General features: G+C 49.8%; 1 protein-coding gene across 1 annotated transcript in view; it reads right to left on the bottom strand.

The window, feature by feature from the left end:
• PTPN4 (protein tyrosine phosphatase non-receptor type 4) overlaps positions 1–13633 on the bottom strand; it is a 1255365-nt gene that overhangs the window by 75150 nt on the left and 1166582 nt on the right. The window contains exon 25 of the mRNA XM_086957111.1: positions 12723–12871. Coding sequence (XP_086813237.1) covers positions 12723–12871 — 149 coding nt within the window. The remainder of the gene's footprint in view (positions 1–12722; positions 12872–13633) is intronic.

Raw genomic sequence — 13633 nt, forward strand, 5'->3', positions numbered from 1 at the left:
TGTCCACCATAAGCGTGGAAGGGTATACTCAGATGTGAGTCCCTTGCTCATTGCACCATCAGGATTCAAGCAAGCCGGGCCGATGACGGCTGTAATGCCAGAAACCGGTCCCCGGAAGCTTGTTTCCCATCCCAGTGAAAGAATTGGCTTGGTAGTTTGGTTTGCCCTGTTCCCATGATGCACTGGGACAGGGACAGACTAATTTGCATGTAGCCAGGTTCTGAGCTGGGATGGTGCAGTGAGCTAAAAAACGGTGATGGATCAAGCCCTGATCTGTTGACTGGGTAGGAGTATTCTGCTTAATTCAGAAACTCTGTCCATCACCATGCCCTTTTCTGAATTGTTTTGTCCACCATAAGCGTGGAAGGGTATACTCAGATGTGAGTCCCTTGCTCATTGCACCATCAGGATTCAAGCAAGCCGGGCCGATGACGGCTGTAATGCCAGAAACCGGTCCCCGGAAGCTTGTTTCCTTCCCAGTGAAAGAATTGGCTTGGTAGTTTGGTTTGCCCTGTTCCCATGATGCACTGGGACAGGGACAGACTAATTTGCATGTCGCCAGGTTCTGAGCTGGGATGGTGCAGTGAGCTAAAAACCGGTGATGGATCAAGCCCTGATCTGTTGACTGGGTAGGAGTATTCTGCTTAATTCAGAAACTCTGCCCATCACCACCCCCTTTTCTGAACCATGGAGGTTAAGGTCAGGATCACCCAGGGTTCCCTCTAAGGGGGGCATGCTCCCATCTGGATTAGAGGGGCCTGTGTTAGAAGCCCTTCTGGCATCATATCAGAAAAGGAGTGGTAGCGTTAGAACCCTGTTTTAGTTTCCTGGAAGTACACAATTGTCTCATCTCCTGGAAGCTAAGGGCTGCATATCTGGAAGTGACCTGTGGAGGGTCATCAACCACAAGGGGAGCCTCTGTGTTCCCTCCTGTGGTAGACCTGCTTTTCTAGTGAGGTGTAAGTGGTGCACTTACCTACACTATGGGTTTACCTACTGATCCCTTGCTAAGAGTTTTAGTCAGGGTGTCCTACTTCCTTTCTACTACAACAGCTGTTTCAGTAGAACTCAGAGTATTTCTAAGCTTGTTATAGGTACCTATGGTACCTTATGTGATCTTTCAAATGATATCTCAGATTATATTTGGTAAAAACAACAGCAAGCTCAAATCCCAACCGCTGCACACCAATGTGAGAAGTTGGCCTGATATATGATGCTCACTAGTTCTAGTGATTACCTTGTATCAGTCCAAACAACCCTTATGGTGATTGGTTGTAAGTCAACCTTATAGACCAGCTATCCTAGTAGCGTGGACAAAAGCAGTCTTTAGGCTAAACTCTGAATGGCATGTGAAGCCAGCTGTTTTACCACATAGAACCTTTGAATACCAAATGAAAAGGACACCACACAGGTTGTTATGAAAATAAACAGTTATTTATTAACTAACATACACCTCTGAACTCTTTATGAGCTCAGAGGGCTAAGCACATGACAAACTCTTAGGAAAAATATGTTTAAGTTGCACGAATTACAAGGGTGCCCTAGGGGCACGACAAACCATATACTAAATAAATGGAATGTGAAAGTCAATTAAAGGAATGGAGCTGTCCAGAGGTTGTAGGATCGCCACTTATTCAATCGCCACTTATATTTAAAATATCATCCACAAGATCTAGTACTGACATCACATCACATCTAGTGTTTTGGAACAGCCTTAATAACATGAATAGGCTGTTTTTTCTTTGTCTCCTGGGCAAGGAGAACCCAAATGATGTCAACAAGGGCGGTACTGAGTGGCTACTGATGGGAAAATGTACCCATGCCCTCGAGCCTTAGCTCACATATACACATTTGTGTCACACTTGGGTGCATACTAGGGTCTCCACTTTTAGTTAATACACTTATTGTTTTTCCATGTTGAGGCCTTGGTTCCACAGTGAGTCTCTTTGCTTTTTTGACTCCTAGATATAACAGTTTTTTTGATGTTTCAGTTGGGGCATATATCTAGATTGGGTCGTTAACCCTGCCCTTGGACCCTCTGTTTAACTGAGGTTGTTGATGTAATGGTGCACCAGTGGGGGAGGTGATGACGAATCCTGCCCCCACTGACGTCTTATGGGCCTGAAACACCGGACTAGGAAGGTGTGGAGGCACTGGCAGCGGGTGTGTTGGTGTACTGACCCGCAGGCTGGCCCCATGACCCGCCTCTGAGAGATCCACGTCCGCGGCTGCGCTGGGACTGTTGCTGTACAGGCTTCCTCTGAAAGGAAAGTGTTTGCACGCCTCTTCCGGAGCTACGAAAGGAACCAAAGTTGGTAGTGGAAGGAGTACGTGCCGCTGAAAGGTCTAAGGACTTGGCCGTGGCCTGAGAGTCCTTAAAACGCTCCAATGTGGAATCCGACTTATCACCAAAGAGGCAGTTGCCATCGAAGGGCATGTCCCTCAAAGTATTCTGGATATCTGCAGAAAAGCCTGTCGCCCTCAACCAGGCATGACAACGTAACATCACCGTTGTGGAAATTGCCCTACCTAGCGAATCAGTGTTATCAAGACCACAACGTATAGTGAACTTGGACGCATCTCTCCCCTCCATAAGAGCTCGGGAGAGAACTGTCCGAGCCTCCTCCGGACACTGATGTAGCACCTGATCAACAACATCCCATACAGAATGGAAATAGTGGCCCAAGAGACAGGCAGTGTTCACAGACCGCAGTCCAGAACTTGCAGAAGAATACATCTTCTTGCCAAGCTGCTCCAATTTCTTGGATTCCTTGTCTGGTGGAGCAGAAGGAAACGCACTCGGGGACGTGGAGGCCTGAACCATCAAACTTTTAGGTTTGGGGTGCTGGGTGAGGAAGGCAAGGTCGCCCGGAGCCGGGCGATGACGTCGACCCATACCTTTATCCTCAGGAGCCTCTGTGTTGGGCCGGGACCAAGTGCCCAAAAGCACATCAGAAAGTGCCTCATTAAACGGTAACAGCGGTTCTGTAGAAGAAGAAGCTGGCCGAAGCACTTCAGTCAGTAGGTTGGTGCCGACAGCCACTGTAGGGAGCTCGAGGCCAAGAGCCTCGCCATCCCTTCGTAGCACCGTGGAAAAGGGACCACTCTCCTCCATAGTAGCTGAAGGGGATGGTGAAGCAGGCGCCCGAGTGTAATCCGGGCCACCAGCCTCGCCCTCCTCATGCCAGTTGGGGACAGACTTGCACTGTGCTGCGAGAGGGTCTTCAAACCCTTCCCAATCCTCCCCTTCCTGCACGAGGAGACGAGGATGTGGGTGAATAAAAGGGTCCCCCATTGGCGTTGGAATCAGCGCTGGAAGACAACCCCCCAGCATCGTGTCGACGCCTGAAAAGACGTTGACGCCAGCCGCTGCGTCGCCGGCACCGTTGATGTCAGTGGGGGCCGTACGGGGTCCACCGGCAAGAACAGGGAGCCCCGGCCAGAGTCATGGAGGCCTCTGGGTGTCGATGACGTTGGGGCCGGCGACGTCGAGGAATGCGGAACAGTGGGCGATCCGACGGGGCCGCACGGGCCGGAGATACGTACCATTGCAGACACGAACTCTAGCAATTCGACTGGAGTTGCCGATAGACCCGGGAAAGTTGGGTAAGCCAACGGTAACTGCTCCGGCGGAGCCGCAGGGGCGGTGGCACCTGCCTCGTCAGCCGCGTCCCGCGACGGGCGAGGGGATGACGTAGAGAGATGACGCTTCTTCGACTTTTTGTGCTTCCCCTTACCTGACTGAGTGCGAAGACTATGAATGGTGGTGCTTGCTCCGCGACCAGGCCCTCGACCTCCCACGAGACCGGGACCTGGAATGACTTGGGGCCGACTCCCGGGCCTCCAGCCACTGTCAGGACCGCTCATGCAAAGTTTTCGGGCCGTGGCTCTGCAGTGGGAACACGACTCGGTATCATGGTCACGCCCCAGGCAAAGCTAGAAACCGGAAATCCCTATGCACCAGGAGTAAGTTTTACTTACAATTAAATCAAACAAACACTTTAGTCAACAAGTTGACAGGGTACCGCTCTCTCTGGATCTGCTCTTGCTGGCGCGGAAATAGAAAAAACTGACGTGGGCGCGTCCAAGTAGTTCCAGTGACGTCATCTCGGCGAATACGACGCTAGCGACGCACGCGGAGACGTACGACGACACCTATCGACACACAGGGGTACTGCTGAAGAAAGCTTTCCGGATCCAGTCTGACGCCTGGGGATATTCCAAGGTAAGGAATCTATCACTAACATGATTCTTTCAGATCCAGTCATTTACCGCAACCTACTATGAGACAAAGTAATAAAAGTATAAGTCTACCATTCCCATCCCTCCATCACAAGCAGGCAGGTAACTTGGGCCATTTGGGGCCGGCCATTTGCCCAAAGGAAGATATGGACTACAGAGTTGAGATTCTGCAACCATTGCCTGGGGATTGGACGGGAAAAAAAGTGGAAGACATAAAATTGGGGCAATATCATCATTTTGAAGAGGACCACTCTTCCCAGGACATGGAGCGGGTCGCCTCCACTTCTTGAGTTCCCGTCTCATTTTAGTTATAAAGGAGGGTCAAATTAAGGCTCAACACCAGCTCTGGGAGGCGAGAGATGTAAATGTCCAGGTCCTGGAATGATAAATGATGCATGTGGATCAGGGTTTGCTAAAAAGAGCAAGATGTTATTCGTGTATTGCGCAATGTGTTCTTATGGCCCATTATCCCATGACCACTCTTGTATATGGGTGTCACATCGTATGAGTAGAGAGAGCGGCTCAATTACTAAGGGAAATAGTAGAGGGCAAAGGGGACAACCTTGCGGGGTACCTCTGCAGATAGGAAATGAGGAAGAAAATATCCTGTTGTCCTGGACTTGAGCGGTTGGGTGAGTGTGCAAAAGTTTAACCAGGGTTCAGAAGTAAATCCCCAAACCATGTTGTTCCAGCACTGCACTTCGGAAGGACGAATAGACTGTGTCAAAGGCCTTTTCAAAGTCTACTAATAGCAGGACGAAGGGGTAGTATAGTTGGTGCGCTTAGAAAAGGGCGACCTGGACTCTCTGGATACAATGCCTGGTGCCACGGTTCGGCATAAAGCCACACTGGTCCGGATTAATCAAATAAGGCAATGTTCAGTGATGTTGGCTGGCTAGGACCTTAGCAAACACCTTGAATTTGGAATTAATAAGGGAAATAGGCCTATATGAGGTACATTTATACAATAGTTGGCCCAGCTTAGGGCTCACCACTATTGTACCTTTGTCCACTTCGGAGGGGGAAGGTCCCCAAGTTCGCTGCTTCACTGTACAGTGGATGCAGATGAAGGAGCAAAAGATTTTGGAACTCCCGATAGTATGCGAAGGGAAACCTGCCAGGCCCGGTGTTACCTGGAGACATCTCTGATAATGCCACTTTAATTTTTCAGCTGTGAGCAGCTGATCAAGGTCCTAGACCAGGGATTGGGGGAATCAAGGGCAGCAGGATGTCCAGCAACACCGGGTGTGCCACTCTGTGGGGGCCTGGGTCTATCCTCGTATCATGTTTGGTAGTAGTTCGGAACGACTTGTGCAATATCTGAGGCATGAACATGTAAGCACTCCTCTATGTCTCGGTTTTGGGACCACCCTGGAGGCAATCTTTGGTGGCCGGCCAGAAAGGAGCTTCCTAGACTTATCACAGTCTTTAGAAACCCGCTGGGTCGACGCCCTACAGCACTGCTGAGCCTCCTCCAGCAAGATTTGTTGCACCAGTGTTTTTTGGTTTTTATTTTTTTATGGAGTTTTATATAGGTCAAACTTGACCCGAAGGTATCCATTATCAGAGCGCTTTACATGAGCACCAGTTGCATTACATGGAGACACATTCATTTTAGGCACAGGGAGATGAGATTAAGTGATTTGCCCAGAATCACAGGATGTTGTGCGTCATTTCCGACACTCGAACCCAGTTCCCCAGATTCGAGGTTGACGACCCTAGCCATTAAGCCAACTCCTCTCCCAAACACCAATCGCCGGTCGAGCTCGGTTAAGGGTCTTGGAAGTGTTCGACTTTCCAAGGCAAGGATTTGGGCCTCTAGGTTTGGGATTTGTGCAGATTTCGGTTTCTCCCTGCTTCGAATGTATACCGTAACTGTGTTTGCTGGGCGCCCAAAGAGTGCCTGCTGACTTCACGGTACCCCGACTGCTCTCGAAGTAAGATTGAACCTCTGACTCTATGCAGTTAGTGCAATCTTTGTCAGTTAAGTATCAAGCATTGAGGCACCACATAAGTCATGGGTTGCACCTGGTTATCACAACTGTAAGAGAAGGGGAGGGTGATTGGATATTTCCCAGGGTAGGGCTTCAACCTGAGACAACTGAGGGATGTCTGTAGTCAGAAGCCAAAGGAGATGCTTACGAGACATGATTTTGTGGGCCACCGAGGTGCGAGTATATGCAAGATCTTGGGATGCCATGTTTTCCACGCATCACACAGCCCCATAGAATCGGCACAAGCTGATAGCTGGCAGGAGTGTGCCTGACACCCTGGCCTTGTGGAGCCGGTGGCATATAGCGCTGCGTTAGGAACAGCATTAAAATCCCCTCCCACTATAGTAAGACCCTGCTGGAGTGTCAACAGGGGGGACCCCAGTGAGTTCAGTGTGCTAAGAAACTGCTGTTGTTGGACGTAAACCGATAGGGAGTTATATGGTCCGCTTTCCAGCTGACCCTCCATCCCAATGCATCTCCCTTTAAGGTCTGCCTGTGAGTTGGTCACCAAACAGTAAACTTTTATGCAGCAAAAAGCCTGCCCCATATTACTCCCTGCATGATAGACTGTCATAGCCATGGCGGGGAAGGAAAGGACAATCATCTCCCAGTAAGTGAGTTTCTTGAAACATAAGTACTGCAGGTTAAATTTGTTTAACATACCTAAAAATGGTGGATCTTTTCATGCGATTCAGCATGCCCCTCAAGTTCCAAGACATTAGTTTAACTGCCACAATAAGGGCTAGGAATTAGGTGGCCCTGGCTCAGGTGACAGGAATGTATTCAGGCCTGGTGCTGCAATGACGACTCTCCTTGTGTGGGATTCTGTTTCTCAGGAAGAGTGCATCTGAGTGAGACTGTTGTGGTCAGTGAGCTGTGTGTTCAATAACATGCAACAAGTAGAACTACTCTTCGTGGAAGAGGTGTGGCGCAGCGGGCAGGGCGACCGAAGCTGGGGATCAAGGTTCGATCCCGTCTCCGGTGGCAGGTGTGTGCCCAGCACCATGTGACTCTGGGCAATAGCTTGCTTAATCTTCCTGACGGCTCGCAGCGCCTTGACACCTTCGTGTAATTGTTTGCACTTTACAAATACGGGACATTTACATTCCCCCCACCCCATACTTCTACCCTGAAAGCATCAGTTGGCCTAAAACGTTTTATAGTGCTAACTACAACAAGCCCCTAGGCCAAAAGTCTAAATTGGGGAGTCATCTTTTGTAGGATTCCCGTGCCTGACAACTGCTATAGTCTTATTTGTGTAAAGTAGTACTGGTCACCAAAACGGACTCGCCAGGCCCGTATAGTTCTTAATGGGGCAGCACCGGGTTCCTCGCGCCGGGACGAAAAGAGTTCTGGTATGCCCATCGACATGTCTTCTTTGCCCATCCCTCGTCTACCACGCTCTCCACTTTAGAACCGGAGGAGTCCCAACATCCATGGCTAAGCATTTGGTTATGTGATCGCGCTTGCTTCCTCCTAGATGGTTTGTAGGGAGGTGGGAAAGGGCGGTAAGATGGTGAGGGAGAAGCTACCAAACAGTCTCTGTGCGGGCTCCCCAGATATATTAGTCTGAATGAGCTCTCTCTGCTGCCCACTCCCAAGCCTGTTCCAGTGTGTCAAAGAAAAGCGTTTTGGAATTAAAGATTGTGAGAAGTTGGCCTGATATATGATGCTCACTGGTTCTAGTGATCACCTTGTATCAGTCCAAACAACCCTTATGGTGATTGGTTGTAAGTCCACCTTATAGACCAGCTATCCTAGTAGCGTGGACAAAAGCAGTCTTTAGGCTAAACTCTTTATGGCATGTGAAGCCAGCTGTTTTACCACATATAACCTTTGAAAACCAAATGAAAAGGACACCACACAGGTAGTTATGAAAATAAACAGTTATTTATTAACTAACATACACCTCTGAACTCTTTATGAGGTCAGAGGGCTAAGCACATGACAAACTCCAAGGAAAAATATGTTTAAGTTGCATGATTTACAATGGTGCCCTAGGGGCACGACAAACCATATACTAAATAAATGGAATGTGAAAGTCAATTAATGGAATGGAGCTGTCCAGAGGTTGTAGGATCGCTGGGACCACGCTATACTAACTTGAGGTAAGTAATAGCAGGCCCACAGAGCGCGTGTGGAGTGTGAACTCACACGCGAGATGCGTACAAACGTCTATGGACAGTACAGTTTAATGAAAAGGTGAGTACGGATGTTCCTGACTAGATAGGACTGAAACGACAATGGAACTGGACACTAGGAGAGTCAAGCTACCCTTGAGCACCGAAATGCTCGTGTTACCTCACCCACAGGCTGCGGGTGCCTAGGTGCGAAGTCGTGTCGGGTTTCCGCGTCGAAGTCGTTGGAGCCTTGAAGAAAGATGCTGCAGGCGACCAGGAGGAAGATGTCCGGTGCAATCCAAGGGTGGATTGGTGAAGAGAGGAACCTGAAAGCAGAGGGGACAATGTTCAAAGTCACTAGCCAGTGACTGGAGTGGAACCAGGAGTGGAACCAGATGTCGTCGTCGCGATCAGGTGAAGGTGGACGCTTGTCTCTGCAGCCACGTGGACCAGGTGGTGTCTTCGACGACCAGGATGGAGGCACGAGCTGTCCCACGCAGGCTCTCGCTGTCGGCGGTGTCGTCTCCGGATTCGGGTTTAACAGGCCTTGGCAAAGGCAACCCACGCGGTGAGTGGAAACGGCGTCTGGAGTGGACCAGGAGGGTCCGGGGTGCTCCTCTTTTGGAAGGGAGCAAGGGCCAGTCTGGAGCAACCAGACCAGCAGCAAAGTTGTCGGAGTTCGTCGTCTAGGAGGTCACTAGCCAGCCAGCAAGTGACCAGACAACGCGTCGAGCAACAAACAGGCAGAAGGGCCCCATGCAGATCTCGTGGATGCTGGAGGGCTGATCTTCGATGCAGGAGCTGCTCGGGTCGGGGCTTCTCAGTCCCCAAAGCACTTGGACGAGGATGCCTCGGAAGTCGTGCTGGAGCGAAGTGCTGCTTCTTTCAAGATGGCCGGTCCCACGTGTCTCGTCGCACCCACTGGTCTCAGCTCTGCTGCAGATGTGGGTTGAGGTCGGAGAGGTCTGGGAATCCGGGGCTCGTCGGGCTCTGAAGTCTGGATCCTTGGCAGGAAGACGACAAAGGGAAGTCGCGGTACGCTGATGGTGCCTGCAGATGCAGGGTGGACACTCCTTGCCCATAAGGGAGATTCCTTCTGTCTTCTGTGGAGCAGAACGTCGAGGTCCAGAGTTTCTTCTTGTGAAGTTGATCAGGATAATCTAATTTGGAATGGGACCAGCTCCTACCTTTATCCGGCTAAAGGGGGCTGCACTACGACTAGGTCCTTCCTCTGGGTGGGACCAGGAAGGGGGGGTGGTTACACCCCCTTTCCTTTGTCCGGTCTTGCGCCAGCTCGGGGGCTGGAGTGCCCCAGGAACTGGTTTGGACCGGCATATGCACAGGGACACCTTGTGTGCCCTAGGCATGTCTCATTCCTTTCAGCCCTGGCCTACCTAACACACAAAATCCTGTCTGGAGTGGTGCTAGCACCTCCCAAGGGAGGAAACCCTTTGTCCGAGCCTCCCTCGCTGGAAGGACTCCCAGCAGCAGGAGGTCAGACTTGTGTCTGTGGTGGCAGCATCCATTTTGTGATTCTGAGACTCGAGTTAACTTTAACCGGGGTTCACAGTTACATACATGTCGTGTCCCTCTAGAAGGGTGGAATGCTACCCCCGTCGCCAGAATTGGCGAGGGGGTAGTATTCCAATTCGTATGACACCTTACTCGACATGTTTTGATAATGCTATACCAAAGTTAGCATTTGACCGCGAGGTTCATAATGCACTTAAGAGTAAATGGTATAGCGTTATCATGGAACAGCTATTAGGACTTGGTTCCGCAAGCTGCAAACGGGCTCAGCTCATGCCAGAGCACCATCTCACATAATTCCAAGCACTCTGCCTTCAGGATTGTTAAGGCCTGCCATAGGAGTGACTGATAGGAATATATGTGTCCATTTTAGGGTTAGGTATAGAAATACTATACCTAAAGCAAAGGGTAATTACACCACCTTGCCCCAGCTGTCGTGCAGCCAGTTGTGTCAGATTTGGATGGCCAGCCAGGGGTGTCATAATACATGCTGCAGCACCTGGTAGGCCCTGGGTACACCTATGCCCTGGATACCTAAGGTATGCTGTACAGGGACTGATAAGGTGGCCCAGTACCAATTGGTAAATGCACCTAAGGTACATGCTTGTCAATTTAGAGAGAGAACAGCTAGGCTGTGGGTCTGATTAGCAGGCCCACAGCCAGGGTAAGTCGTAAACCAGTGAAGCAAAAAGCAAAAAATCGGCGGTGACCATAGGATTGCAGACCCTACTCTCCTACAAAGATCACCTTTAATTTCTCAGAAAACGTAAGCATGTACTGCAGGTTGACGGCACAAAGCTTTTTCACCTCCTTGAAGGAGCACATAAGCTACTGAACTGCTTACAGGTAGTCAGGATAATGATACGCAAGTCTTGAAGGTGGAGGTCCTGTTGTTTTCTAGCATCTCGAAGGATAGCGCCCGGCCTTAATAGTAAAGAATCCAAGTGATCACTGGGTGTGCCGGAGGGTCCGGAAGGGTCGCTGGGCCAGTGAGCTATGACCGCATTCCACCACAAACCATGGCGACAGCTTATCATTCGAGACCTATGACCACAGCCAACCCTTCGTGTCAGAGGCCTCAGAGCCCTTGGGGAAACCAACAAACCGGAAGTTATTTCTGCGTGATCTATTTTCAGCATCTTTGGCACGTTCCTTGAGCACTGCCGTTGTCGAGAACAGCTTATATACCTGAGTTTTAAGAGTGGCTACTTCGTCTTCCAAAGAGGACACTTGGCTTTCTGCCTCCGTCACCGGATTGGTGACATTCCTGAGGTCTTGGTGCAGTAGTGAGACATCCACTTGGACTTTTTCCACTTTAGTCTCCATGGCCTCTCTTGAATCCTAAATTGCATTGAGGATGAATGCAAGGTAAAATTGCGTGGACCGCCTGAGCAATACTGGGGGGCTGTCAGTGGCCCCTGTGGCACTCGAGGCCGGTGTCTTATACTGGTCAATCTTCGTCTGGGGTAGGGGATAGGGGGGTTCTTCTCGTCCCATATTGTCTGATACACCTAAGGGTCCAGTGCAGAGTGGCCTATCTCCGTGACCCGCTTACCAGGGCAGCACAAGCAGTTCGGGCTAAGGCCTTTTTTGTATACGTTTTGGGTACAACTAGACCCAGCAACCCAGATGGAGGCTGCAGGGCAGGTTGCAAGTGGAGATGCCCTCATCTGCCGGCCCCTGCCCTAGGACTCTCTCACTAAGGAGGAACCACTACTAATCAGGCCCCAAGACGTCAGTCATAGGTGATTTCTAGGAGAACATGGAGCAAGGCTGCAGGAATGCTCTCTAGTTAATCACTGGCCTGGAGGCTGTTGGTTCCTCTGTCCAACCACACAGTGAGCAACCTGCACCCACACACCTCAATGTGGCAATCCCTAAGGCCTATGAGACACTGCACTTAATGCAGTGTTTGTATACGTAAGAGGAGAATATAAAACTGAGGGGGGTAATGGCTGCCCAAGTAGGAAGCAGGGATTCACAGTCACCCCAATGCTCATGTGAAGTCAAGTCCTAAGATGTATTCTCACACAAGCAGTACACTCCCTATTTCGCACTCATCATCACAGTTTGTGCAGGGCCTCTTTGACTGATCTATCACTGTTTAAGCTTCATGGGCGCCAAAAACTAGCTCTTGCACTCTTGATTGGGCCTGATCGTGGTTCACAAAGCTTTGCTCTTCCCGCCTCCGTTGTTGCTCTCCGTCCAGCCCGTGGCCGGCGCCCCCCCCCCCCTCACGAACCAGGAACCCGGGCCTCTTTACAGTCTTTCCATCTGGGCCCCAGCACTGCATATCACCACGCCCAGAAACCAGAAGGAGCGGTGTCACAGGTGATTTAAGGTACAGCCCCTGTTCGTCTGGGCACAGTCGAGCCTTCTGCCCAGCATTGCTGCATGAAGCAGGTGTCGGTCAGCTTCCTCTCCCCTGTTTGTCTTGCTCCTCGGCTCTCCTCCCACAGCTGGTCCGGGCCCTCACAGGTTCTCATCCAATCATTCATGGGCATGGGCCACCACCTTGGAAGGAGCCAATTGATGGGCTGCGGTTCTCCCTGATGTCCAGGCCCTGGAACAGTTCAATCCATAGTCCATCAGCGGCAGCCACATCGAGGGACCTTGATATCAATAAGAAAACGGGAGGAGAGGGACTGTGCATGACACCAGAGCAAAACTAAACTGAGCACCATGTTGGCTGCCCTAGACGTTCACATTTTAATGCTCAATGACAAAAAATAGAGCACAGTATTAAGCAATGTTTAAAAGTATGGCTCTTCTTACAAGATAAAGCAAAAATTACTGCCTTTCTAATGTATTCTTTAATATGCAAAAATCTTGTTACCTGCAGTGCACGACTACTGGTTCATCTCTGCTAGACCTCTTTTGTCGCACAAGTGAAACTAAATCAAGGAAGTCGCTAGAATCATCGGGTACTCCATGGTCAGGCCATGCAATGTACTGGATCTGAGTAAGTTCTCTACTTTCATTTTTCTAAAAACAAACAGAGCAAAGTAATAAGTAATTTGGTAATACTCTTCAGAAGTTCAAACAAGTGCTCCAGATGTTGCCTTAAGTGAAGCTCTAAGTATTAGTACATATTCATAATTACAAAATAGACTTGATCTTAATTTCAGTAACTCTTTCGGATACATGATCTATCTTTCCCCAGACTGACCATCTTCTGAAATATCCCAAGCAGAAAGAGTAAACTTGTTTCCTTAAAAAAATATATATAAGCAATTGCAGCAAAATGCCAATGGTGCAACACAGGTTACAGATTAGCATTCGTGTCACTGGATGCTTAAGTGTGTAGTGTCAAAAAAGTCACTCTACCTCTTCACTCCAAGGTGACCAAGAGAAATAGACAGAGCAAGACAGTAAAACAATTTAAAACAGCATTACAAAGCAAAACGCACAAGTTACTACTTGTGTAACGATATATCTGTAAGAGACATTAGTTAGTGATATATTCCTTACCTTAGAATATCCCCAGGCGTCAGACTGGATCCAGAAATTTTTGCGTAGCAATACCCCTGCGTCGGTAGGCGTCGTCTGGGGCCGTCGTCGGCGTCGTTAGCGCCGGAATGACGTCGTCGGAGTACTTAGACGCCGCCCATGCGCGCTGACGTCAGTTCTGATACACAGCTTTTCCGCGCCAGATACGCAGAGCCATGATAGAACCAACACTGGTGCCATGAAACTAGGGCCATGAAAGGGGATGACCTTAACCTTAGATATCGGTTCGCAGAAAGG

This window comes from Lissotriton vulgaris, chromosome 2_1, assembly GCF_964263255.1.
Source record: "Lissotriton vulgaris chromosome 2_1, aLisVul1.2, whole genome shotgun sequence".
In the NCBI taxonomy this organism is placed as follows: Eukaryota; Metazoa; Chordata; class Amphibia; order Caudata; family Salamandridae; genus Lissotriton; species Lissotriton vulgaris.